Genomic DNA, 27,905 nt, shown 5'->3' with positions numbered 1-27,905 from the left:
TTCAGGAAGAACCTCTTGCAGGATCCTGCCTGAGTTTGCAGCAACCTGTGGAAATCAGTGTAAAATTATTTTGCTTAGATCAGTTTTTCGTTTTCATTACTTTCTCATCACTTTTCACATGACACCTCATCATTATGCTTTGAAGATAGACTTACCACAGGTTATTTTCCTTCTCAATTAAAATTTCAAATAGTCATTAGGAAGTCACCTGGAATCATCTGGTTCACAGAGGATTTTCAAGATAGTGTTAAGAATCATTTGAAATAATACTTGCTGCTACTTAATTGCCTCATAAAACTTTTAAGGTTATTCTTCTAAAATAATTTATCAAATAGAAAAAGAGGACACATTTACTTTTTTTAAGTAGGACAGTAATAACTCCATTGGGAGTGGCTTCAAGGTCATAATATAGTTGAGCTCTGCAAAGCTTTGGAGAAAGCCCCTTGGCTCATCAGTTTCTCATGATTTTGAACAAACTGCTGTCGTAACTCTTGTTAGAGAAATGTCCATGGTCAAAGCACCTACCTGACTTGAMGCATTGAATTGTTCCTCGCATATTTTGCTTTTCAGAAACCASCTTCTTATCACATCTGAATAGAAGATGGCTGGGAGCCTGAGAAGCACTCTCATGTATTATTAATATAGTATTTGACAGCTGTTAACTAGTGAAACTAGAGATTGGTGTTCACTTGACTAAAAGGTGTACACTTGATACCAGACAGATAGGACCTAATTAACATCTAAGTAGTATTTGGCAAAGCTGCAGGTAGACTGGGCTCCTGGAAGTTGTCTGCAATGACACTTTCAGATAAAGTTTGTTCATTAGTCTGCTTACTCAAACCTTGTTTTGTTTTACTGTATGGCACTTACCGGCTAGAAGATTAAATATGTCCAAGTTACTACTAATTGCCTCTTCTAGGGCAGGTTAATTTTYGTCTCTTCATTTTTGCAGTTGAGCTGGTAATAGCCCAAGATTTTTTGTGGGTCACATGCATACGTTTTTCTGCAGGAAAACGGGATGCAGCATACCCCTCCTGTGCTCACTCTTCTCCGACCTGTCCCCCACTCCTTCTCTTTCCCCGTTAATTACTCAGAGCAGATAAAGGCAAGGAGCTCGTCACTGACCACCTGTGTTATTGACAGAGGATACTTCCCGAAGGGGTATTCTGGGCAGAATTCRTGGCTAGTAGAAAGAATATTCATTGTTAAAGGAGTGAAAATCTGCTAAAATGAACTTGAGCAGTTAGAGGCAGCTAGAGTAACTGTTGCRTTTGATCATAGCCTTGCCTGCCCTCAGTAGACTGCATGATGTAGTATTGCTGATATCTCTAGTCTGTGTAATGTTTTAACTATGCTAGCTGTCCTTCTGAAAAATTGTGTTTTTTCYTATGTAATGAACTGTGGTGTAACTCATCTTTATCAAAAGATAGTCAGCAAGACACCCGGTTGTGCCTATATGCCTTTATATAATGAAAAATAAATTTGTCAAATTCGGTAAGTTCATTCCTCATATGAGATTAAAACATGACTGCAAGATTATAACAAGCTCTTTTATAAACAAATATTTGATAGCGTTTCCCTGGTGACATTTTCTGTTTATTGGGAAAGTTTTAGTTCAAAAGACAAAGCTGAATTCATATACTTATTTATTAAGTCTGATGAATTATTTTTTCTGATGTTGCTTGTACTTGTCTCTTTCAGGAAATCCATGACTTATTTAAAGATTATGAAATAAAGTATTGTTATGTGGACAGAAATAAAAAAACAGGTAAGAACTTAAAATCTTCCAGTGTCATGTGTTTCAGTGCTGTGAGGAAATTAAGGAGGAAGATCTACYGTGCATGAAGTCACCAGCTGTCTGCCAGTGCATCACCCGATTAACCCTTGGTGGGTTTTTTGGCTGTAGAGTTTGTCAGCTTCTACCAAAGTGAAGGGAAAACTGGAGAACATATTGATGTCAGTGACAAGTAGATTGGCCCATTGTGGTATCTTTTGGGCATTCCCCTTAATCAATGTCTCTTTGGGAGAAAGTGAACCTAAAATGTCTAATATGTGAAAAATAAATCCTGAGGCCTCTCTTAGAACAAATCTTCACAAGTGTGTATGACTTGAGGARAGGAAAGTGTGTCTAGCTCCAGATGCATTAATGTCAGGTAACGTAAGCCAAAAACACTTTCTTTTATCCATACTTAAATCTTTGAAGGAAACCTTTTCTTGAATTATGTTAAATCTTGACTTTTTAATGTTCRATCTTCCATTTAGAAATTAATTTTCTAAATACGGGATTCACAGATTCCTAGTGCCTGTGAGATACAGAACTGGGCAAATGTTTCTGTGCCCATTCCTGTCCTTCTAAATCACCCTGGGTACCACACACTGYGGCCTGGGTCATCTCATGAGGTGACCTTGCATTGCAGGGCCAAGTCTCAATGCAGTATCTCTGTCAGATTTCAGGCATGGTTTTGCCAGGATAATGATGTTTCTGGCCCTCAGGAACAAAAGTTTGTACTTTAGTGTCCAATTATCTTGTGAATTTGATTTCTGAATCCCTGTAAGGCAAGTCTGTGGGGGAGGTACTATAATCTGTTATCTATCAACAGTCATATGTATRTATCTGTGTTCAATGTGATGGACTTATTTGGAAAATACAGCTAGTTGCAGCTGCTGGGAAAGACTAAAAGAAGGTGATTTTTACCATTTAATCTAGATCTTCTCATGCATAACTTTTTTACTACATGCATATTTGTGTTGGCGTGAGTGTGTGTATATATATGTCCCTGTGTGTGTATAAAATAACTTGAATATTCCTGTGAATTTTTGTAGGTTTTTTACTGCATGCCTCTTCAAATTCTAGTGGCTGGAGTAYGCTGCTTTTGCTTTTTGCTTCTCCTTTTGATACAATAAATTGTTTTATCTCAGCATTCAGGGGATTTACAACTGCTTACTGTCACAGAACCTTAACATGAGGCTATACAATCAGCAAAGGTTGTCTTGAGCCTCTTGGCTCTACAGGCTCATGTTCTTAATATTAAAGATTATTTTTGATGTTAGTAATTTTGCTTTGCAAAATTTGCTAGTGATTTYCACTGTGTCTGTGGATGGTTATCCGTGCTTATTCTAACTTGTTTAAATAAGTACYGACACATCAGAATAGTCATTCACCCAAAAGATATTCAGATATGTAGTGCAGTGTGAATTGTTCTTGTAGGTAGCTTCATTTTTATTGTTTTTTGTTGTTGTTAAATACATTTMATGTCTTTTTAGTTTGATGAAAGTAATCAGAACTCTTTTGAATGAGATGTATAATTCTTCTGAGTAAAAACAGTTTTTATTTACTCTTATTTAAAATTGATGATGAGCTCACAGAAATGGCCATAAATGACCTGAAAATGTTTGGAAAAAAAAAATCTTAAAAAAAACCTCTGAATTTTTAAACTTGTTTGACATCTGTCCACATCTTTTGTGTAACCATTCCTAGAATACCAAATATTATCCTATTACAGAAATCTTGCAGCACTGTATCAGAATACTGGGTTGTACAGCAGTGCTGATTGCCTTGTATTTTGTATCTGTTTCAGAACAGGTTGCCCATTTCCTCACAGTGTTGTCATTATTTGATTACTGATGCATCTTTTGAATTACTACAGATTGTAAAATGCACTGCAAGTGCATTTGTTTGTACAAGCTGATKGCTTGCATGATCTGTAGCAATGTTCTCTGGAATAGCAGAACTGAGATCTCAAATATTATGTGTTAGTAAGATTATGCTCAATTCTTCATTTGCTTTGTGAATTGATACAAGGTAGTCACATTTGTGGCACAGTTCACATATGGCTTGAAAATACTCTGTGGATGTTTATATTTTATTTAGAAATCCTCTTTAGACTGTTAAAGGTTTGATTATTTAGGCATGAAAGAAAATGTTATCATTTCTGCCTCTGAACAGTGTCATCTTACAATTCATTTGCGTTTTTCACTTGTACAGTGGTGTTCGTAGAAACGGATGATTAATAGGTGTATCTGGAATAAAAGATGTTTTCTGTTCAAAGAACAATCTTGCTACCAGAGCTTCCTGGAGTTGAATTTCAGGAAGTGATCCTATTGCAATAAGATAGGATTTGTTGTGACTAGCACAAATCTATCCGGAGTCATGGTGTGGTTTATTCATAGAAAGGATCAGTGAGAGAATTTCAACAAAATAACTGTAGTTAAAAAAAAGAAAAGAAAGAAAGAGAGGAAAGAGAGAGAGGAGAAAAAAGAAAGTGTTGTGTAAGTAATTGTACCAGGACCTGATTTATGACCATGAATTCTGTACTATTCTTAGTTTTGGGATACTTAAGAATACTGTATGTATTTTTTGGCTTGAGTTCTTCCTACAGAAATGATAATTGCATAGTGAGGAAGAAAGCATTCTTCATACTTGTTTCTGGACAACTGAGTCTCCAAATTTGGTTATAGGATAAGAAAATACAGTTACCACAGTTCTCAGGCTGCGGTTTTGAACAAGTTTCTTATTCACTTGAACTGAGTATTGTTGCTGCAGACTTTCTCCTCTTCTGTCTTTGGACCTTTTTGACTGGGCTCTTCAGCTTTTATACTCTGGTTGTATGTGTCCACTGAGAGAGGAGTCAGAAGAGGCGGACTGGGAATGGCGTAAGCTTCCTTGCTTGGAAATGTGGGGAGATTCTGCATCATCCAGGCTAGATACGGTGTGGTGGTCAACATCTGTACCCCAAAGCATGGGCCAGCAGGATATTTTAAATAGTAATGTCCRCAGCATAGCTGTGAGTTTTCTTTACTTTTCTTTTTTAAGATTCAGAAATGTTTGTGTTTGAGGTATCTGAGTAAGTCTGTGGCCATAAGGCAGGGTGGGGTACCTTTGCTGCAGTTCTAGCAAGGTCAGCTCCATAGAATGAGAGATGTTCCTCCTGGGGAATAAAGGTCCCTCTCATGAGTATGATTAAGGTAGAATTGGAATAGACTGAGCTAACAAACTGAGCTTTCTGGATCATTTCAGGAGCGATGCTGGCTCAAATCAATCTGCCTGTTAGGGAYGTGGTATTTCCTCACTGTGGCAGASAGYTGGATGGCATTTGAAAAGTTTCAGGCAAAACCTGGGGTCAAGTTTTAATGGAAACCCTGATACCTTTTGTGTAGTAGCTTTTTGATGTCTAAAGAGTGGCAGGCAGAATTTGTTTATCAGATGCTCAAAGAGGTAAAGGGCGTTGTTCAGAAGACCTACAGACTTGATACAGCATCTTTCACACATTTCTATTAATTTTTATTCCCAATTTAGAATGTTTTAAATGTCTCTTAAGGACTTGAAACCTAAAAAAGATCCAGTAACCACAAAGTGAGAATTTATGGATGCTGTCTCCAAATAAATTCAGTTGAAGCAGTAATATGTTGACCTCAGTGGAAAATGTAATTACTCTTTGTTTACCAAATTTAAGATGTTGTTGGATACTAAGTAGTGAGGGTATATATGTTTATATACACACTCACATTTAATATTTTTGAGTTAATTAGATATAATGTCTAGTTGATAATGCCAGATTTTGAAATATRTAACATAAATGCCAGCATTCCTGGCTCTGTATTGCTTCTTCACGGTAAATTCAAAACTCCTGTTTTTCCCCTGTGACTTACACTAGTGGGTTTTGGGTTGGCTTGGTAGTGAGGCAGGCTATCATAATTACTTRCGTAGCTTGAAGGAAGCTATGGTAGTTAATGTAACTTGTTTTGGTCTTTTACAGCATTTGTTACTCTGTTAAATGGAGAGCAGGCTCAAAATGCAATTCGGAAATTTCACCAGTATTCTCTTCGGGGAAAAGAAATATCAGTGCAACTGCAACCAACAGATGCTTTGCTGTGCATTACTAATTTACCCATTTCGTTTACATTACAAGAGTTTGAAGAACTTGTGCGTGCGTATGGCAATGTGGAGAGGTGTTTTTTGGTTTATAATGAAGTTACTGGCCATTCAAAAGGCTATGGCTTTGTGGAATATATGAAGAAGGACTCTGCTGCAAAAGCGAGACTGGACCTGCTGGGGAAGCAATTGGACGAGAACACACTCTTTGCACAGTGGATGGATGTTAATCAGCTGACTCCAAATCTTATTCACTCTAAGTGCCTTTGTGTAGATAAATTTCAAAAAGACTACGCTGATTCAAAAGAACTGAYGCAGACTTTCTCACTAAAGTATAAACCTGTGTTCTGCCAGGTATGTTGAATTTGTATCTCTTGGAAGATCAAGGTTATGATTTTAAATAGCTCTATGTTTGTATACTTCACTGCTTGCTATCTTGTCTTCTTTTTCATTTAAACAGTGAATGAGTATGCATGTGCATTGCAGAATATGATGTGGTATAAACGTTTTATTGGTGTGGGTTTACAATCATTGCAATATCATCTGGGAATTCTGCAGGAGACCGCTCCCATGAAGTGCCAATAAAATGTTTATAATGCATCCCATTTTCGTGTATTTTATTGAACGTTATTTMAGAAATATTTTAGAGCTTTTGAAGTAGATGTTAATAAATGGTTTTATTGCTCAGTGAAGAAATCCAGAGTGTATGAGCACCGTAAGTGCAACTGTGTGGATTGTGGAGAATATATGTAATTAATTAGAAACCTCTGAAAATATCTAATGTGTTTTTTCCATGGCTTGAGATCTAATAGTTGCAAGCATGCTGCATTGAAGTGCTGCATCTTTTGGGAATCTTGCAGGTACAGAGGAGGTAGATCCTTACTTGTCTTTGCAATTATAAGGGATTCCTTCTCATCTGGGTGGCCTGTGGGATACTAAACAGCAAATGTTGCTCATGCAAGTCCTGCAGACTAGTGCASCATAGACAGGCAGAAGGAAGGCTTTGTTTATAGTCACGCAGTTGGGTATGATTTCACTTGTTTTTTGTTTTATTAAGTATCTTGAAAGGCTGCTCAGGGATTAGCTTCAAGGATAAGCAGCCAGGGATTTTAAGCATCTAAGAGCAGGAGGTCCGTTAGACTGTCTGGTCAGACCACCTGCAGGCCATTACGTCTCCCCAGAGCCTCTTTTGGAGCCCCGGGAAYGTGCACTTGGCTGAAGCATATCCTTGCACTGACTTTGTCCAAACAYATCGAGAGGCAGATAAATTGCAAGTAACTCTTTCCAGCAGCCACTCGTCCCCTGTTACTGCGCGCTTCGGTCTGTCTYCTTGGTTGGCCTCAGCTTTGCTCCACTGGTGCTTGTTTTGTCTTTCCTTCCCAGATTGAGGAGCCTTTGCTTCCTGTAAGAAGGTATTACACACTGTAATCAAACCACTGCTCAATCTTTTTTTAATTAGCTGAGCAGATTGATCTTATAAAGTCTTTTACTGAAGGCCATCTTCCCAGCTGTCAGATAATCCTGCAGCTGTTATCAGCTCCCTCAACAGTTTTTCAATGTTCTTTTAAAATTACAGTGTTCAAAGACTAGCAGATTTCTTTGATAAAGACTGTTCTCCATAACACTGTTCAACTGTGCAGTTAGACGCCATTAAAAATTGACCTTTACCTCGCTTCTTTAATCCTAATGATACATGAGTCACTCCTGGCACAGGTGGAGAGGGGGTGTCCCGTATGCATTACGTCAGGTAGTGGCACTAGGTAGAGGTTTACAAAATGCAGGAATTAAACAGCATGCTTTTGTGCTCTAAAAGAGGTACCTGGTCAAAAACACATACAAAAAGACATTCTTGGCATGCTCTCATGTTACCTCTCGCTTGTATAAATACATTTTATAATATACTTTTTATAACAGGTCTATTATAAATAGTAGTTATATAATATTAAAGATASTAGATACCTTCTATAGATAGATCTTATATCTGTAGTATCTGTGTAGTCTCTGTACAGTATAGCTGTGGTAGATATGTAATAATAGAAGGAAAGTAGGTTTACTTATGATCATTTATGATTTATCCTCAGTGATTCTCAGAGGATAGATGTGGCATATTCTCCGTCATGCCTCCCATTTCCTCCGGGCAGGGAAAAGCCCTGCCTGATAAGGGAGGCCCCCGCCCCGGACCATCGGGCTGTGGCAGCCGGGGAAGGCAAGGGGCGCTGGCCAGCGTGGGAAACAGAACATCATATACCCATGCCATGTATGTTTATCCAAACAGTGCTAGTCAGTTTTGTTTTTATGAATGAGATGACCTAAGAGCTAAGTATAAAGAAAGGCAAGAAAAGAAGACCCGAGAAGCTGTGGAAAATGCAGGGAGGGGTTGTAGCATGGTATGCAGAGAGGTAAGAGAGAGTAGAGCAGCAGAAACCTGAGGGGGTTCAAGAGGGAACAACTAGGAAGAGTGCTTTAGCTTTGTCTAGTAAAGTTTTGTTAGAAGAATTAATGCATTTTAGAAAAACATTACRTTTATTCACACTCTTGCTTTTTTTACATCTTGAGTATTACARTGTCTTTCTTCTCCTTTCATTTTTAATGTCTTGGCAAATCCAACCTTCACACCACCCATGCAGTTAGTTCTCCAGGGATCATTTTGATCATTGTGCCCAGCTCCTGATATGGCTTCTTTGATGTAGCTGTCTTGTACTATTTTTCTTCCACAACTCAATTCTGCTGTTAACTCTGATGCAATATTTTGTCACGTAAATATGTGTGAATTAAAAATATTAGCAGAACTCAGTAGAACCCCCTCTTTTTTGATWTATTTAATTTTATTCCTAAGTTTATATATATATATWTTTTTCAYTTTGAAATTACTTTTATTTCTCCTCTGCTGAAAGTGGAAGTGTTCTGTCAGGAAGCTGAAGCCAGATACGTATGCATGGTTCTTAGAAAACTGGCATTTGCTGCAAGGGACTTAGTAGATAATGACACACATTCCTCTAATGAAATGGACAACCTCTCATTCCTTTCCCAGGTCAGCTTTAAATTGTATCTAGGAAGTCTCCGTTGGTATTTAGATATGAGCAGAGGGCTTTTCTTCAGTACCTCTTTATTTGGGAAGTTGAAAAATTCCTGATCCGTTTGCAAAATACTGATGTTGTAAATATACATATTAAGGAAGTTTTTCTCTGTGCTTGAAACCAGAGCAACCTACACACACACACACACACACGTGTATATATACACACACGTGTATACGTATATGCATATATGCATTTATATATATATATATATATAATATATATATATATAATTTTGAACAAACAGAAGGTGGCCAAATATTCAGTGCCACTGTTAAGACTGACCTCTGAAGAAGAGCTGTGGAGAACACACATTTATTACACACACACACGTGTGTGTGTGTGTATGCATATGTGTACATATATATACACATTTATGTACATATATATACACACATACATATATGTACACATACGCACACACACACACGTGTGTGTATATGCAAATGTGTGTTCTCCACAGCTCTTCCGTGGCATTGAATATTTTACTACCTTCAGTTTGTTCAGAATCATTGAGATTTATATTTCAATTTTTACTGTATTTTAAGTCTTACCATTTGTGGGGCCAGATATTTGGGAGTAGGTTGTTTTTTCAGTGAAATCTGGAGGAGGCTTTAAACTGTTCCTGTTCATCAKAACAAGTAGCAGCATATCATTTCTGCACATTCTGGCCTAAGCTTTACTCCCTCACTCCCTCTTCACCCCTGTTTTTGTTTGGTTTGAATCTGCTCATTCTGCTTTAAAACTCTTCAAACAAAGGACAGAGCATGACAAGTAAGCCTGTTTTCAGTGTAATTGATTGATCAGTCTGGCATCTTCTGTTGGCATTAAATACAACCACAGACTTCACATCCTCCCAGAAGGCAGTATATGTCACTGGAATTTATATTGTTACATGTTTCAACAACTATCGTGTAGTCTTCTGAATGATGTTTTTGTTAGTGCGGGCTTAAAAAAGCTGAACAGTAAAGAGTTTGTAATTCTTATCATCCAAAATAAAAATTGTTGTAGTATGTGGATGTATTTAAAAATTCCTTCTCATCCTTTTTATGCTTTAAAATAAGCTGTTCAATACGTTTCATAGCTCAGGTTCTCCATGAGATTAGATGGAAGTGGCAATAGTAATTGAAGTAGACGCAGGATGCCTGCCAAATATAATATGAAGCARTGATACTCAGGTTATATTTACCACATTTGAAAAAGAAGCATATTTATTTAGGTAGGTATTAACATGGATATCAACAGTTTGCAAAGTATTTTGCAGGAGTAGGTAAAAATACTGTAAGACAAATCCCTGAAATTCTGTATTTTTGTTCAATTTTATGACATGTTKTATTATGACATGTTGTTTCAGTTTGCTCAGGATGAAGATAGTTATATTGGTGACTTTGCAGTGGTGGAGTACGAAACTGCAGAGCAGGCTGAGAAGGTGCAAGAAGTCACCGATGGCATGATCGTCAGAGGGAAGAGAATCCAGGTGTCGTACTGTGCCCCGGGAGCACCGGGCAGAAGCACGCTAGCAGCACTCATAGCAGCACAGAGGATGGTAAGGGGGCCCTTCACTTGCAAAGTGAGGTGTGTTATGCGTTCACRTGTACATTTGAGCCAGCAAAATCCATGTGAAGCTTGTGTTTTGACTGATGGTAGCCTTTAAGCAGGAGAAAACCTGATGAAACATGAATACTTCAAGTGTGATGCTACACGGAAAAGCAACTCCATGAAATAATACTATAAAGTCTTACGTTTGTATTCATATAAAGACTGTGAGTGAAAACTGTTAATGTGATAAAATCAATTTCTTGAATCTGTTCTCAGAATGAGTTTGTTGAGCCTTGAGCAACCTGAGTTGAGTCAAAAAGCTTGAGCTGCATTTGCATTAGGAAAATCACTGAGTTTCTGKAAGCATCAGCCAGTTTGTGTATTTAGCTAGCCTATTTCAGTCTCTTCCTTAGGCAAAACAAAGCCATATACTGCAGGGAGGAAGGGTAGAATAAAGCCTTAAGATACCACAAAGTTACACTTATGTAGCTGTGTGATTTTAATAAATATAATTTTCTGTGAGAGGACTTGTTTTAATTCTAAACAAAAGTAAATAGAAGTGGATTCATTTGAAGAGCTATAACTTGATTTAAAACAAAGAGACAAATTGTCAATTTTAAAATAAATTTTAAGGTAGTAGAAATGGCTTAATTTCATGGTCAATGTAGAAGAAAGCTTTCTACACCCACATGTCGTATCAAATTATTTCYTAGAAAATTGAATGTGATAAGTGTGACATGAAGCTACCTTGAAAGTAAAGCAGAACAATCTTGTTATGTATCTTTATAAAAGAGGAGATGAGTGGAACTGTTGTAAGATAGCATGTGTTGTTCATGTTAACAGTGCCTTTCGTATCCTCCTTTAGTGATAACGCTTGTTTAAGGGGAAAAAAAATGGGCCCTAGGGAAAAATAATAGCTGTGAAGCTTTTGGGGAGTAGTTAGGAGTTTTGTTTGGGGAGAAGGAGCATAGAAAGGAGCAGGAAACAGAGAAGGAGATGCTGGGATTATTTTTGTGTGTAAAATGAAATATRTACATTAAAGTCACAAGTTTGAGGTCTTTGCGTTCTGAGAAATAATAATTCATAATGTGTAAACTGCAGTGTTGACCTGTGATTAGACCTTTAACTACTGCAAAATCTGGGAGACAGAGTGGGAACGTTCAGGTGCTTCTGAGTCTATTAGGAAGCAACAGAGAAAGCATGAAAACAGAAGCTTAGACAGTTCGCTAGAAAGGGGAGAAGGGCAGCACTGATATTACCTGAGTAAAAGTAGTGCTGGGATGTATTGTCAGTTAACTGTACAGAACTGAAGTGAAATGGGTTGATTATTTAGATTTGGGATGTGGATGTTTTGGCTCGGGTTCTGTATATCTTATTCAAGAAAATAGTGTTTATGTAAGGATTTAAATGTATRCTTTGTTTTCTCCTGATTCTAACATTTTGGTATCTCTCTTCATTTGAGATGAGGAATAATAGGAAAGGATTGCTCCCTGAACCAAATCCAGTGCAGATTATGAAAAGCTTTAGTAACCCAGCTATGCTGCAAATGTTAATGCAACCCCAGCTGCGTGGACATACTGTTAAACCTGGTAAGTTGTTTAAAGCTGAGTTAAAAAAGAAACCCTGTGCTTAGTGATACAATGTTTTCAAGAAAGGACAGAAGCAGGAATAGCCTTTTAAAAACTGTGTAGATAGTTTTTGAGTTTGTCTGTACAGACACTYTTTCATTCTTTGTGGAAGCAACAGCAAAGAGGATAGATAGGCTACTGCAACAGGGTAAAATTTAGTGTTAGCTAAAAACACCGTTGTGTTAACTGTGGGGTCTCTGAGTGTTTATATTAGAAGTAGATCTAAAATGTAATCTCTTTTCCAGACATCTTTAAAATTGCATGTTTAAATCTGATTCCAGATCTGAACTTTGCAGCCTGAAGTCTTGCATCTTAAGTTCATACTATTTTAAAATGATTATTCACACTTGTATGAAATGCTATGTACAACCATGGTAGCATAAGAAAAGAATTAGACTGGAACGTTTCTCTGAAGGAACTTACCTTCTCAATACGACGATTGTGAAAAAAAGTTATATTAAAAGCAATCTTACCACATTTCAAATAGTGAAAGGATTGGGAACAAGAATAGKAACAGATAATTTGGAGAGTCAAGTAGGAGCAGCTAAGCGTGTGTGACATACGTATTGTACTATTTCTCACTTTTTACTTTTAACAATAGGCTCAGAAGTACGGTTTTCACAGATGTTTATCATTGGCTCCTGGCTTTTTTTGAAAGTTTGTCATTTTGTTGGTATCTTTGAATATTCAATCTCTTAATTTCCCAACAATTCTCTCTATAATCTTTTCTTTCTCTGTACTGTGGAACTTCCCCTTTACTGTCATCATTCTTTTGGTGCTGTAAAACAAGTAATTGTACTGCTGGGAAGTCTTCACTTTGTCTTAGCATTTTAATCTATTAACGTTTTTTCCAACTTCACTGTTTTGTAAGCCGGTTACTTATTTACAGTTTGAACATACTTCAGCTTTCATTGATGAAATCTGCTAATTTACTGCCCTTATATAGTTGGTTAAAGAGATTTTTTTTGTGGAATGACTGTATCTTTCAAAGCACTTTAGCTAATGCTCTAGTCTTGCAGTTAGCTGCAGACATTTCTGCATCTTTGAGTAAAACTGTCAACTTCAAAGGAGCTCCGTAAATGTACATCTCACATCTGATCTCTAATATACTGTTAACTACAGATCAAAGCTGGGTACATTGGAAGTTTCATTGTAGTGACTATTAGTATATGGAGATTTTTGTGGAAGTCRATCTGAAATATATAGAATAATTCTGTAAAGACCATTTTATCCTCTATCTTACAAAAATCCTGTAACTTTTTCTTGTGTTTCTAAAACAGTTCTTGGAGCATCTGCAGGTTTACCTCACCTTATAAACACAGCAGTTGGCCCAGCTTTTTTGCAGTTAAACAAAGTTCATCAGGTATGTGTCTCAACACAAAATAACTTTTGCAAAAACAGATATTTGTGGAGAACATGAAATTACAGCTAAAACTAGGTATTCTTGTTAAGGCTATCTCTTAAAAAAAAAAAAAAAACACTCTATTATTGTGTGCCTGAGGGTATATAAGATTCCACTGTCCTTACCCTCCACAAGTGACTTACTTTATCTTACTGAGTTTTTGATTTTCTAACATTTGCTTATGAAGCAACAGCTTGCCATTTCTGGCAAGAAAATTACCTCTTCTAGAGGTAGGAGCACATGGGGTGTCTGTCTCTCTTGGAGCTGCTCATGCTTGCTGCCTGTAGAGATGTTATTGTTTTATCTTATTCAAGCCAAGAAGCTTATCATCATCTTCATTTTAAAGCCTACAGGAGTCAAAATGTGCTGTATTTTCCATAAAAATTGYAATGTGCAGATGTTACTTGTTAGTCAAAAATAAACCAAGGCAATAAGCTGTTTAAAGTGTTCTCAGAGTACTTGTAATTCATTGTAAAGTTGCTATGGCTTCTATATGACTCCAGAATTTCTGAAAGTTCCTGTAAAGGCTATTTAGGGTGAATTTACTGTGGACATCAGTGATGAGAACAAAGGCTCGAATAATACCCTCAGCCAGAACTCCTCCCTGCAGCAGTCTACTTGGCCAGCGGCCTGCCTAGCTTCCTCCTTGTCCTGGGGTTCGCTCGGGGCTTCTCCAGTGTTACAGCTCTGCTAGGAGCCATCATTTGCCTTTAGTATTTGTGCGGGCGGATTTTCATAAGTCACTATGAGGAACTGGAGTCAATTCCAGTGACTTACTCTTTCTGATGTTTCAGATACTCCATACAGCAAATARAATCCTCTTAAGTATTAGTTATTATTTTTGTTATTCTTTTGACAGATGTAGACTTACAGATCATCAAAGAAACTAACCTAAAATGCAGATATACTGTTTACAGTAAATATATTTAACTTTTCTGTTTTTCTCCTAAAAAGTGCCTGAGGAAAATATTCATTTCAAATGTTAAGTTGCACATTAGATACCACAGTTGGTATCTTTAGTTACYGCTACTTTTTCTTGGAGAATCTATGCTTCCTTGGAAGGCAATATGAATGCTTTCTAATCCCAGCTGGAGAAAGGCATGTTTTACACAGTTAAGAGTCTGACTGATATGATCCAGTGTTTTTGGCTAACAATGCTGCAGCCAAACAAGTTAGTGCTTTCTCTTTGGAGAGACTCATGCATCTAATACTCTTCCATGGAGCCTGCCATCATTTAATTAGCTCCAAACCTGATCTAATAGCCTGAATTTTGTTGGCAGTGATTTGATTATCTCAGTTCCTCCTGTTAGGCTCATTTTGCTGTTATTCAATGACTTATTCCGGGCTGTTCCCTAAAGCCGGAGAAGCAGGTCACTCTTACTGTTCTGGAATTCAGTATGGTCAAGTGCAGGGGAAGAAAGAACATCTTGCAGGCTTGACTCCTTCCCGCCTCCTCAGCCACACACTCGTTCAGCTTTCTGTGTAGGTTGCTTTTGCTATTTTATATTCAAAGTTTCCTGAAGTTTTATGGTGATCTTTACTATGTAGGAAATTTCAAAAAATGAGCAAGCCAGTACTCACTGTGATTTCACACATCAGTGTCCCATTTATCTTGTCGTTACACTGCTGTACAAAAAGATTTGTAAAGCAACTTATGTTTTGCCTGGCAGGAACTGCTGCCAGAAAGATGGTTAAAAACATTTTCAAGCATGTGTTCAGCTAGTATGAATCATCATGCGGTTTTGTGATCTGACATGGACAGAAGTTTTCTTTCAAACCACCATGCTGACCTGAGCAAAAAGCTGAATGTACCTGCAGCAAAGTCTGAACGTGGTATCCCAAGGTTGTTGATTAAGTGCCTTGATGGTGGTGGTGAACAATGATACAGAAATTTTGGATGAAAAATATTTTGTAGAAAGCACAAATCACAGTGAGAATGAATTGTCAGCTTTAAATTTCTGTAAACAGTATTATTCTGAAAATGTTTCTAGAAGATACTGTTTTCCGTGTTTCTCAGCTAATAACATTTCTTTGATTAATTTCACAGAATTCAGTTCTGGGGAGTACATCTAATTTACTGCTGCAGAGCCCTCCTCACCTGCCATTGCCGCAGCAGCAGCTCGTGAAGATTGAGAATATTCAGGCTAATAGTGTAAGGTCATCACTAACTCTGGCTATGTTTGGATACTCTTATAACTGAGAGAAGAAATATATTTTTTTAATCTATTATAATTTAACAATTTGCTGTATCCAGAAAGATTAGCTGAAATCTGTTAATCTGAAAATTACAAGAAATAGCTACAGACAGATTATTTTAATCGTTTGAGCATTTTCTGTTCTTCCTTACAGAAACCAGGTTTGCTGGGGGAACCTCCGACAATGCTGCTTCAGACGGTACTGGGAATAGGGGTAATGCCATCTGTGAGTTCGGGCATGGGAACCCGTGGAGACGCTCATAAGTGTAAATGACATTTTATTTCCTACCAAATCAGCTTGACTTTTGTGCTTGAAGTGCTTGTGGTTGAAGAATCAACTTGAAGTTAAGCGTTTTACTTTCTCCCACTTTAGCAAACGCAGTAATGTCTTTGAACCTCAGCACTGCACAGTAAGGTAGGGACAGAGCTGGACAGTAATACGAGTCATATAGCTATTCCCTGTGAAATGCCTATGGATATTGCTTCACTGATAAGTTTTTTCATCAAACAGCACAATACTGGAGGCTGCTCAGTTCAATAAACTGAAATATTTTAGGAGTAAAAAAAATCAGAAGTGCAAACAGTGTACATACATCCATTTAACTGTTATAATTCTGTGACAGATGTATGACTCCCTCCTTCTCAAGAAGTTCAGTGTTTTTTAGCTCTCAGTGTATTATTTTTACTCTGTATGTTTTTAATTGCGTTATAATAAYAACTCTACAGTAATATTTTACATTGTTTATCCCATCCAAAATAAAAATACTTGGAATGAGACCGTATGTCCCAGCCACACTTGTCATTTCTTGTGGCAAACTAAACCTGACTGAATTTTATTGCCAAGTCGAACAGGTATATGACTGTAAGCATCTAGGAGTAAGCAGAATAGTTAAATGTGTGTGGGAATGTTTTGTGTATCCCGTATCTAAGGTTGTACCGTCTGGCATTATTGCAGTGCAGCGTTAAGGTACCTAAGGTCTGTAGCATTTTGGGTGGAAACCACCACCTTTGGAATGTGACTGGGGAATGTTTTCCTGTGCCTTGGGGATGCAGATGGGGCAGCTTAGACGTCTGAGACTTTAAAGGAGCGTTTGGTGACGTCTCTGTGATCTTAACTTAGTGCACTCAGAAGTCTTACTTTGAACTACTTCTGTTCCATTTTGTGTCAAATTTTGGCATAAAAGGGTTTCTAGTTTGATGCATTTGTCTTCCAGACAAATTGGAGATCAGTCGTTGTATCTGGCAGCTCTTATGGATATGTCATTAAATTGATGATAATCTGTGCATGCTTTAGGCGGAAACAAACTGGAAGTGTGTCATCTTGTTGCCTGACTTCTCTCATCTGTTCACTCATGGGAGAGTACCCTGTGGCATTTGCTGAGTATTTGAGGATTTTTAAAAATTCCATTTGCTCAATTACTAGCATTTTGAGTACATTTTAATGTCTAGTCATTGGCTGATACTGTTTTGAATGCAAATTCCTAGGCACGGTGATGCCTCTAATTTTTATGAGGAAAGATCTGTTGTGACACTGCAGAGTGTATCTTCTTATGTTACCTCCGTTGAGAGCCATATATTCTGCAGTGCAAGCTGGACCTAGTGCTTTTTAAATAATTTCTTASTTGTTGCATTTTTGCTGGGTGACTTAGTTACATTGTTAAAGGAACTCCCATCTGTTTATAGTTCTAGACATGATTTGATTTAGTATACTAACCGGTAGCAAATAAAAGCTTTCTGAAGGCTTTCCTTCAGAAACCTACTCTGGATTTTTAGATTTTGRTTTTGCAGAATGCTTTCAGGCTTTTTGTTTTGTAAAAAGAATTTTACTGATGCCAACTGGTGTGGGGTTGTTTTCCCTGTATCCKCATACAAGACCTCTAGGATGTTGTTCGAAGGCTTTTTGAAAGCAGCAGGAAATGCTCGGTAACCTGCTATGAAAGGGGATGTTTAGAATGAGAATACTATCAAAAACACTCRAATTTTCTTTTATAGAACTAGTTTTAAAGTTGTTTGTTCCTGGGTTGCTAAAAGAATAAAAATTATCAAGAGTCCAGTATCCTGTAACAGCTGTGAATTAGATCTGTAAATGTTTTTCTCATCACTTAATAAAAAATCACAGGCAAAAYGTACAGATAAATCTTGTCTAACAGAAAAGTTTCTCCATTTATKGTTGACTGCAGCATCTAATCTGCCTCCAATTCAAACAGCAGCCACGGCAGCAGCGGGGATGGGCATGTTGCCATTCTTTGCAAACCAGCACATTGTTGGGCAAGCTCTGCCAGGGCAAAACAACACTCCGGATAAACAATCCACTACTGAAGCGGTTGTCTCGGCGGCGCAGCCCTACCATCAGACCTTCACAAATCTTTCTGCGGGAGCCCTGCGGGCTGGACATGCCAAACAACAAAACCAGCTAAAAAGTCCTGATGCAAGTCTGGGGGTAAGGTACACTGAATGCCAATGTTGCCTCTTCTCCTGGTATTTTTTTTTTCTTGTGTGTGGATTCAGTGGTTTTTTATTTTAACATGCTTAAGAGTTAACTGCACCTGCTTACTATAGTTCTTCACTAAGGAAATTTGCTAGATCACAGGATCATTCRTGAGATACTTTAAGGTCATTTCAGTTATGAATTATAGGGAGAGAACAGCAATGCACATTGGTGGTCCAAATGATTTAACAAAGGAATCTTTTTTTTTTTTTTTCAATGCTGTTTGTTTTTCTGTGTGTATGCCAATATTTGATGATGAAATTATCTCAAGGGAAATGTCCTTTTTAAAGACTGAAAATTGAACTTGTGGTGGAACATAAGGCCTTCAGGCTTCCAGATTGCTTTTAAGAATATATGTGTAGGTAGTTTTTCCCCTTTTAGTCTATGTCATCTTAGCTACAATTGACATCTTCACAATCAGAAATTAGTTTYATTATTTATTTCCCAAAGTCTGAGGGGGAGAAGTTGAACCAAAATTGTCTATTTTTTTTTTTTCCTGTATCGTCTGTGATTAATAGAATTTGGTCTTTACATTTACGTTTTTATAATGTACTTTGGCATATAGGTAGAAACAAGAAGATTGTACTTAATTCAGATCAGATCTCCATTTTCCTGATATAGCTGAAGTGACTAGATTCTGAAGGGCGTTGGTGGCTGTATTCTTTACACAGCTTTGACAGATTTCGTCCTGTTTCAGAAAGTAGACTTTTTAATTTTTAAATCACTTTTTACTGTAATTAAGTGGGATTTTACATATATATGCCTGTTTTCCTATGAATGTTTACACATGGATAAAATATATAAGGTACCTGTGTATGCCCATGTAGCATCAGCATTTTAGTTCAGTGTTTCATTTAGTTAAAAATGAATGTATTGTTTGTGATGAGAAGTTCCTTTTTGGTAGATATTCCAATTGTTTCCTATTCCACATCAGCAGACAGATGGCCTCTTTTGCAGAAATCAATTCCTTAATAAGACATTCACGGTTTGCACGCTGATACTGAACAGTCTTCATAAGTGCCGGCTTTTGTATCCAAATTAAGAATTTCAGCTGTCTGTTAAAGTTCTGTGTGTTTGAAAACTGGGCTCATAGTTTGTGAAAAGTTGATGATTAATACTATTTTTAGTATTCTTAAATAATGGGACCTTTGAAAAAATCACTGGAATATATTTAGAGTAGGGTGCTATATAAACATCTTTGAATTATGTATTTCTGTCTACAGGTTATCTAACTTACCGTAGCTGCTTCTTTCAAGCCTATTTTTGGTGGCTTTTTCTAATACTGTAAATAAACCTCCTGCTCATACATTAAACACAATATTTTGTCTTACTGAGCCACTCAGTTATTGAAACTAGCAGCTGTTGGCAACAGTTTTCCCCTCAGAATAACTCTACTTTTCCTTCCCAGTGAACTATTTATCTATACCTACAAATTTTCTTCTTTTCCACAGAGAGCCCTTCCCTGTCAAGGGGCCATAAACTGATAGCGTACACTTCCTAGGCCCTCGTAGGAAAACACTTCGGGTGGTTTGGAGAAGTGAGTCCGTCCTGATACTTCATTTCCACTCTAACGTTTTCCCCTTTAGAATAAGTGCTGGCGGACAGAGCAGTCAGTAAGGTGGTGTAACGTCATGTCACAGACATTCCCATCTGAACATAGGGTTCATTTGCCCTCCATTTGCTTGGGACTCTGGGTGACTGGAGTTGATTTTTGTTTTGGCTGTATACATGATGCTAATTCCCTTCATCTGTGGTTGCTATGGTGGTTATTATGCATTTGCTTGAATTTATAAGCTTTGGGTTGGTTGTTGTTTTCATATTCCTCAGTAACTCACAGTTTAGAGAGACACTTTCTAAAAAAATTATTTGGCAAGAAGAAAATCTAGGCAGTGTCCAGACAATCTGTCCCCAAAATATATGCAGAAAGATTTCCTGTTGCTTTTCATTTTTTTTTCAAAATCATACTGAGACACATATCTTATTTCTGACAATGTAGTATGAATGTAATATGTACTGACACATGATACCTCTCCAATTATTTCACAGACTCCYTTGAAAAAACAGACCTCGCTGCTGGGAGAACCACCAAAAGAAATACGTCTTAGTACCAACCCCTACTTGAATTTGGCAAGTGTGTTGCCTGGTATATGTCTTCCAGGTAAGCCACCRTTCAGCAGTTTTCATTGAAAGTTTTCTTGACTAGAATGTGGCAATTTTTTCCTCTGCTTGACAGATAATTTGAGTGACATTTATCTTTAATGAAATCCTGTATTCTGTCTTAACATTGCTGTGTCATTTGTTCTCTCAGTTAATATTTTATTTGCAAAAGGGGTAGATTTTCAGAGTTGATGGGCTTACTGATGTAGATAAACCTTCTAGAAATCTTTTCAATTATTTGTAACACTGTTTAGTTTTGAGCTCAGCACAATCTGAACTAGCGAATTTCTGTTATAATCCCAGAGTATTGCTATACTGGAGTGCAACCAGAACTGTTTGAATTAACTTGCGCTGTTTATGTGAACTGTGTATTATTTGTGTTATGGACAGCAATTGCCAGCAAAGCCTCTAGCCCACCGCAGCAGATTGGACTTTCGAACAACATTTTGGATGCTGCTGTGTCTCAGGGAGCTACATCACAACACGGAGTGGAAAATTATTTTGGTTACTCTCAACAGCATGGGGAGTACACACAGGTATGTTGTTTTGCAGCACTTTCTTTTAAAGCCTGRTTCGTCACTCAGAGCTCTGGTAGCAGAATTTTTGACAGGTTGCTCATACATCACTTGTCTTCAGGCCAGAGGTTGGCTATCGTTTTTCTCTATGGACTCTCCAAGGCACTTCTTGATACACATGTGACCTGTTACCCCAGCATGGAGTTGAATAGTTTTGCCCAACATCACCAACCACTCTTCAGGAGATCCTAGGCTTTCCTACAATCTAGAGCCTTGTAAGTCCGCTTCACTGATAGTTTATCTCTGTGAGTGGCGCAGAAGAGATTTAGCACAAAGTACACTTAATCCCAGTCAGAAAAACCTCAGTCTGTTCACTGCTGCAGGCCATAACTGTTGGAAGATTGCTTCTCCAGAACCTTTTCTGAATTTAGTACAGTCAGCCAAAGAATTATTCTCGTATAACTTCTGACTTGGCTTTTGTTTCTCTTCAAAACCATGAAGTCTTTTCTCTTTGCCTTCCTGAAACCATTTTCCCAAGTTTTGGCTAGATCCCAGAGATAGTATGTTCTTTATACCAGAAGTTCTTGTACAGCTTTGGGAATTTTTCCACTTCCCGCCAGTTGGTTTCACTGCATAGGATTTCTTTACCATATGTAGCATTTGGTGATCAAAGTTTGGCCATTAATGTGGAGGGCTGCCCCTGATCAGAGTGGTGACAGCAAGGACTGAATTTCACAAACACTGGAACTGCCTGTGAAATAACATTCATGTGTTTTCATTAGCCATTACTAGTCTGTATAGAAGTATAACAGTACAGACGATTCTAGCTGTGTGCAAAGCACATATGGAAACTGGATAGTAGTGCTATTGGATTTTCCTATATAAAAATCTTGGATCTACTTGGAGAAGGTCTTCGTGGCTGTCTCCTCCTGCCCCCATCCTTATCATCTCCTTCTCCCCTGAGTTAAAGCCGTTTTGCGTGATCTCATCCCACAGTGGAGACGCAGAAATGAACTGCACTGCTGTCTTTTCCTCTCCTAGGCTGGTGACAAGGAAATCTGAATTGCTCCTGGCATGGAGCAAGGCTGCTGCAAGAGCAGCTCAGTCCRGGGGATTGGGAACGGGTGTGTGGCTGGCCCTGAGGTTGGCTTGTGCTCACAGGGCTTGGCCAGGTGGGCCAGGAGGGGCAGAGGGGACAGGATCCCTGGAGAGTGTTTGCTGTGGCAGGGAACTTTGCCAGGGTCATTGCTCTGAGTTGGAGCAGATCCGGTGGAAATCTGGGTGAGAGGAGCAGGAGAGAGTGGCAGTGGACGCTGTGTAACATGTCCCATGCAACCACCTGACAGTCTGGAGTGTCTTGCCTGAATCTGATTATTGGCTTCAAGTTTATTTTGATGCCTCCTGGAGGTATCCCCAAGGCCTTGCAATCCTGCTTAAAAAAAAAAAAAAAAAAAAAAAAAAGAAGTACTATTGCAATATTTAGTGTTATTTTTAATATCAGTAGCATGAAGGACTCAGATGGCGTCACTGACGTACAGAGGTGCTGCACATTGTTCAGCCCCATCTGTACTTCCCTGTAACAGAAGCGACACTGTACTTCTGTATATACTGCCACGGCAGCAGTGCTTGTGTATCTTTTAAGCACTTAGCATTGCTTTAAATATTTGGTTTGAGCTCTATCGCTGCTGTTAAATGTGTTTTGATGCTTCTTGGAGAGCTTTGCCTTTAATTCATTCTCATGTCCTGCGAGGTGGTAAGAATTGTTCTCATTTAAAGTGATCTTAGTAGACAGCTAATGGGAAGAGATTTTTTCCTCCTTTATAGGAGGCTGTTCAGCAGTGGTATCAGCATTATGCTCAGGCATATAACACTACCCAGGCCAGAGTCGATGAGTTTGAAACTGAAGCCTCTGAGGTGAGAAATAATTTTACTTTCCTACTGTCTCCACTGGCTGTTTCTCCCATCAGCTGTGAGGATGCTTTAGGCTGCTGGGCAACTGCTTTGTTTGTGATACTGGCTGCTGCAGTACGGTAGAAATAAAGGACGGGGCTGTGTGGGAAGGGTGGCACTGCCTGGAGTTTGGATCCCTGCACGTTCACGCTTCAAGATTCAGACACATGCTTTCGACTGTGTCTTCCATAACTGTTCCTCCTGCTAAGCTCCCACGGTCTGAAGTTACCTAAGAAGTTCAGAAGTGTATTAAAACACATCTACCAGGAAACAACACTCCATAAAGTTATTTCCCAATGAGTCTGTTTAAGGACTGTTTTTCTCCCAGGCCATTGTATAGCTCCTGTGCTACCAGCACTTTTTTGTTTTTTTAAGGAATTATGTAAAGTAAAAAAAAAAAACCTCAAAAACCAAGACTCTACATGGTACTACAGAAATTGCTGCATGCCTGAGCTACTCTGAATTGCACACTCTTCCTTTCAGCAAGAGTGCAACTGAGATGTTTTCGTATCCCCTGACTGCTCCTATCAACTAAAATGAAATATTAAACATACTTTCTTTCAGCTGGTTTATCATGGATCCCATTCTGCGTTTAGGAATCTCCTAACGGATCTTACTCAGACTACAGGACCTGCTTGCAGGTGTGCCTGCATTTTACGCAGCAGCCCAGGGTTCACGCTAGTCAGGCGGCTGGCAGCTTCCTCCAAAAAAACCCATAAATAAGGGAGAGGAGAGCCAAAGCAGAGGGGCTGCAATGCAGCCCAAGCCTGCTGCTAGTGGAGGTGCTTCTTGTCTGTCTTATGCTGCCACCGAGTGGCCAAACGGAAAACGAGATGTTTTCAGAGGCCCAAGTGTGCCAAAGGTTGCTTTCCTTCCCCAGCCTCGACAGGAAAAACAAAACAACCCTCTTCAGAGACTTTTGACYCAGAACAAACCAAGGTGGAACTTTCCCATTGCATCGTAGCCGTGCTAGTCAGAGTCCTGTGGTGTTCAGGATCACATGGGGTTCCTGGTGGATGTGATAAGTGAGAGCAGCAGTTTGGTACAACACTGAACTTGCTCCAAGCCCCCCAGGGTCCTGGAGATCGCTGCTCGATTACTACCRCCAAACCCCTCAGGTGAAGAAAGGTTGGAAGTTTGTGAGTGAAGTTGTTGGAAAGATGGTGTCTGCGAGGATAAATGTGCAAAAATGCTTTTAAGTAGGTAAGTAAAGAAAATGGAAAATAAATGAAGGAGGAGGAGGAGGTAGTTCACAGTGTTTTTTCAGACTTTGGCCTGACTTGAAGACAAGGTCTGTCTTTGGCAGTGAGTGCTTTTGGGATAAAACCMCTGAAGTGAAGGTGACAAGTCGTGGCAGCATACTTGCTACCTTCAACGGCCATTTTTTACAACTGTTAACTGGGCCTTCAGAGAAAAAATATTTTTAAATGGCTTTCATTTGAAGTACATACCAGAAGTCAGATGCAACCTACTTCAGTCAGACTCACCAAACAAAGCTTTCTCTGTCTGTTGGACGCAGTGGACCTTTGGTTTTTGTCAGTAAAACATGCCAGAGGGATGGGGAGATGATGTGAAAGAAGTGAGAAACAGTTTAAAGGAGGCCGTAGAGTCTAGGCTGAAAGACGAGTTTAATGCAGACCAAGATGATGCTAATACAAGCTCTCTTTGGTCTAAGTGCAAGCCCTCCCATTTTCTTGGAAGTCTTGGGAATACAGACTGTCATGCCCTAGGACGGGCAAGACCTTAAACACCAGATCGTCATGTGTTTTGGAGTGGCTGCAGGGCAGCGTGCTGATGAGCATCATGAGCTTTACTCCTTGTGAGTCCAGTCCCAGCCGTGCAGTCATGAGAGCGATGATGGTCTCCCAGAGCCTCTGGAGGTGAGCGGGGCCGGCCCGCCAGCACGGCCGCTGCCTCCGGGGGAGCTCGGCAGCCCGGCCTTGTGCGCAGGTCTCGCGTGTCACCGTGTGAAACCCCGCTGTGACACAGAGGCCGGTGGCAGGGTTCAGCCCACGATGTTCTGGCATTTGAGAACGCGTATCTGAGGCGTGGCGTGAAATGCCCGGTTTTTGGAGGAGATTTAAAAGGAGCATGCAGCTGTAGTAGGTCATGACTTGTGGATAGCAGACAAAGCCTGGCTAGAACCGACTTCGATGCGCTTGGAATAAAGGTGGCCGAGGCCTGAACACGTCACGTACTGTGAAACCTATCAATCACTGTGCAGCAAAAATTGCACTTTCCGATTCCGCATAGCTATGACGTGACTGGAACCGAGGGAAGTTGTACCAGCACTGAAAGACAAGAGAGAATCCAGCGTTTGTGGTAACTGCAACTTTTCAGTTTATTTCCAGGCTAGCRAGGAAAGCTTGCATGTGAAGATGATGTTGAACAGCTTGCTGCGAAGTCTGTCTTAGTGCCAGATTCCATAAAAGGTAGAAAGAGAGCAATCCCTTGGCACAGACCAGGCAGATGCATAACTTGCCTTGACAACGAGGTACTTTTCTCATTCCCAGAATTAAATGATAAATCTCAGAGAAGAGGGTTCACAAAGCTGATCCCCAGAGAGGCTCCGTGTTGTTCAAGACTGAGGGTGCGTCAGTGTGCGCTCGCGTTAGCCCTGCCGTCCGCTGTTCTGCTTCCGTTGCTGCGCTTGCGAGAGTCGGAAGGAGCCTGGTCGGAGGCTGGTGTGAAGCCAGCAGAAGTGGCGGTGTAGGCTGAGCAGAGGACTGGCGTACCCCGTGGGACAGGCTCTCACAGCTGTTCAAACTGCAGGAGAGGAGACAGGAAAGAAGAACAAAAAGTTCTTTCCTCAAGCAAATTCCTGCTTAGGGTAAAGGCTGTTGCGCTCACTCTAAAATGAAMTACGAGGCTAGCAAAGGGCAGCGTGAGTCGTGAGTGTCACCGAGCAAGCGGTACTTCAGAGAGCTGGCCAGAGAGGAGACACGAGGCTCAGGGGTGTCTGGGCAGCGTAGCTATTCTTGTGGTTGAATTAAGGGATGAGCGTTTCCCCGTTTGGGAAAAATGTGTCACAGCTGCTAAAATACTAAAACTCCAACGTGAAGCAAAATGCCCACCTTCCTGATGGAGGAGCCAGGCCTACACCAGCGTACGCGATGTGGCTGAGCAGGAGGAGGAGAGACCCGGGCTGAGGTGGTTAACACGGAGCAGGTACCTCGCCAAGCCGGTGTGAGGCATTTTAGTTCAAGTGAAGTTTTTTTTTTTTTTTTTTTTTTTAAAAAAAAAAGGTTACCACACTCCTCTTCATTGCTCCATCACACAGGAGTTTGTGGCTGCAGGTGGTCAGAGCTACCTGGTGGCCGACACCTCCAACTCGTCTTGGCACAGCTGCAAAACAAGTCCTCAAAAATCTTATTTGCAATGATAGCTGTACGSTGCCGCTGTACCCCATTCGCGGCTTTGAGTGACGCGGGTAAACCCGTAGCCCGCTGGTGAGCTGCTTTCGGGGGTGAGCATGGCTGGAGCTGCGGAGACCCTGCCGGGTACCAGCATGGCCACTGAGCTGCTGCGTCCAGCCGTGCCTGCGGAGCGCGGCCGCGTGCCACCGCCCTCCCGGCACCGCGCCGGCCGCGGCGCAGCCCGGTTTGACAGGGAGAGGGCACGAGCAGCGGTGCAGCGCGGCGCGGTGGGCGCTCGGGCCTTCCCGCGCCGGAGCTGAATTTCTGGCGCCGCTCGGTCGGGATCACGTGTGGCTTTTTCGCTTCTTGTCCTTAGGTGGCTCCAACCAGGAGTGAAAAGCGAGGCTCTTCGTACCTCGTTTCCTCGCCGGACCCTGGCCCGGTGGAGTACGTGGGCCAGCAGATTCAGGGCTCAGCAGTACGTTACGCAGAATCCTCTCTTAAAAAAAAGCGTGTTTATTGAAATTTAATCAATCAGTCCTGCCTTAAGGTATGACGGCAGGCTCCTGAAACCTCCGCTCTTTATTGCTGCCTTAGCTTCAGCCAGTGCTTCTTTCAGCGCGGGTTACACCGATCCCCGGAGGAACGCCCCTGTACGGCAGGCAGCGGCGCCGAGTGACCTGGGCGCACGGGTGAGCCCGAAGGCAGGTCGCAGCAGCACRACCGGACCGCTAGTTCCAGTTTAGTGCCCTGCTGAAATTAACAGTGGTTGGAAGCCCATAAAGAAAAAACGTGATGATTTTCAATAACTTACCAGCCAAAAGCAGTAAGAATACTGAGGAGGGACCTCGGAGCCTTGCCCTGCTCTTCAGGCTGAGAAAGTTAGAGGATGACATTGTAATATCCCCCCCCTCCCCGAACTCAGAATGTGGTTTTTTTTTGGGGGGAGGGGGGGAGGGCAGTCTTGCTTTTTCCAGGATTATGACCTCTGCATTTAYAGCCTTTATGTATTTTAATAGTTCCTCTTAATCCTGGATTGWAGATAGATATACCAAATGTATTCAGAGCCTCTGTGATGCTTTCAATAAATGTTTGTTAAAAGCGAGCTGCTATAGTTGTGTGCTGCCTTGCARTATCAAATCTGATTTGAGCAGGTACGTGGTATTTGGCCTGAGATATAACCTTTGTCTGCTCTTAGGCCAAGAATCCACAGCTTTTACCTGGCCTAAGTAATTTACAGGTTGTGAATRCATCTGCATATGGTGGAAAGCCCTGGAGCAAAAATACGTCGCGCAGCCGCCTAGCAGTCGCGGTGAATTAGCTGTCCTGCGCCCTGCCCCGGGAGGGCGCCGGCAGGAAGGCCGGGTCGCTGGAGACACTTCGGGTTTGTAGAACTGAATTTTTCTCTTATTAACTAAGCAACCGCAGCTAGTCTTTCTTTTCTGCTGTACATCCTTGTAGCTGAAGACTCTGAAATCACTATTTTTAGTATCAAAGTTCATGACAAATAAGCTGTGAGCCAGCCTTCTGTAACGGACCCGTGTGCAGTCACCTCCTTGGACCCTGCTGCAACGTGATTTGGACTTTTGATTCCTTTAGCCTTGAGGCCGTAACAGCTGGCCAGCCAACTTAATCGCTGTACAGACTACTGAAGCCATTTTTAAATACTAAATTTTTTTTTTTAAAAAAAGTCTTAAACTCTGCATTTCAAGCTTTATGATGTAAG

General features: G+C 40.2%; 1 protein-coding gene across 1 annotated transcript in view; it reads left to right on the top strand.

The window, feature by feature from the left end:
- RAVER2 (ribonucleoprotein, PTB binding 2) overlaps positions 1-27,284 on the top strand; it is a gene marked incomplete at its 5' end in the record, with an annotated part of 35,668 nt that extends 8,384 nt beyond the window's left edge. The window contains 12 exons of the mRNA XM_085306077.1: positions 1,702-1,768; positions 5,757-6,226; positions 10,304-10,495; positions 11,951-12,077; positions 13,397-13,479; positions 15,566-15,670; positions 15,868-15,979; positions 17,921-18,153; positions 20,248-20,359; positions 20,749-20,894; positions 22,698-22,787; positions 26,556-27,284. Of these exons, the coding sequence (XP_085162203.1) occupies positions 1,702-1,768; positions 5,757-6,226; positions 10,304-10,495; positions 11,951-12,077; positions 13,397-13,479; positions 15,566-15,670; positions 15,868-15,979; positions 17,921-18,153; positions 20,248-20,359; positions 20,749-20,894; positions 22,698-22,787; positions 26,556-26,702 (1,884 nt within the window). The remainder of the gene's footprint in view (positions 1-1,701; positions 1,769-5,756; positions 6,227-10,303; positions 10,496-11,950; positions 12,078-13,396; positions 13,480-15,565; positions 15,671-15,867; positions 15,980-17,920; positions 18,154-20,247; positions 20,360-20,748; positions 20,895-22,697; positions 22,788-26,555) is intronic.
- Positions 27,285-27,905: the final 621 nt, after the last annotated feature.

This window comes from Rhea americana, unplaced genomic scaffold, assembly GCF_003343005.1.
Source record: "Rhea americana isolate MKP2758 unplaced genomic scaffold, rheAme1 scaffold_230, whole genome shotgun sequence".
In the NCBI taxonomy this organism is placed as follows: domain Eukaryota; kingdom Metazoa; phylum Chordata; class Aves; order Rheiformes; family Rheidae; genus Rhea; species Rhea americana.
The sequence above is the reverse complement of the archived record's forward strand: the minus strand, read 5'-3'. Positions and strand labels throughout refer to the sequence as shown.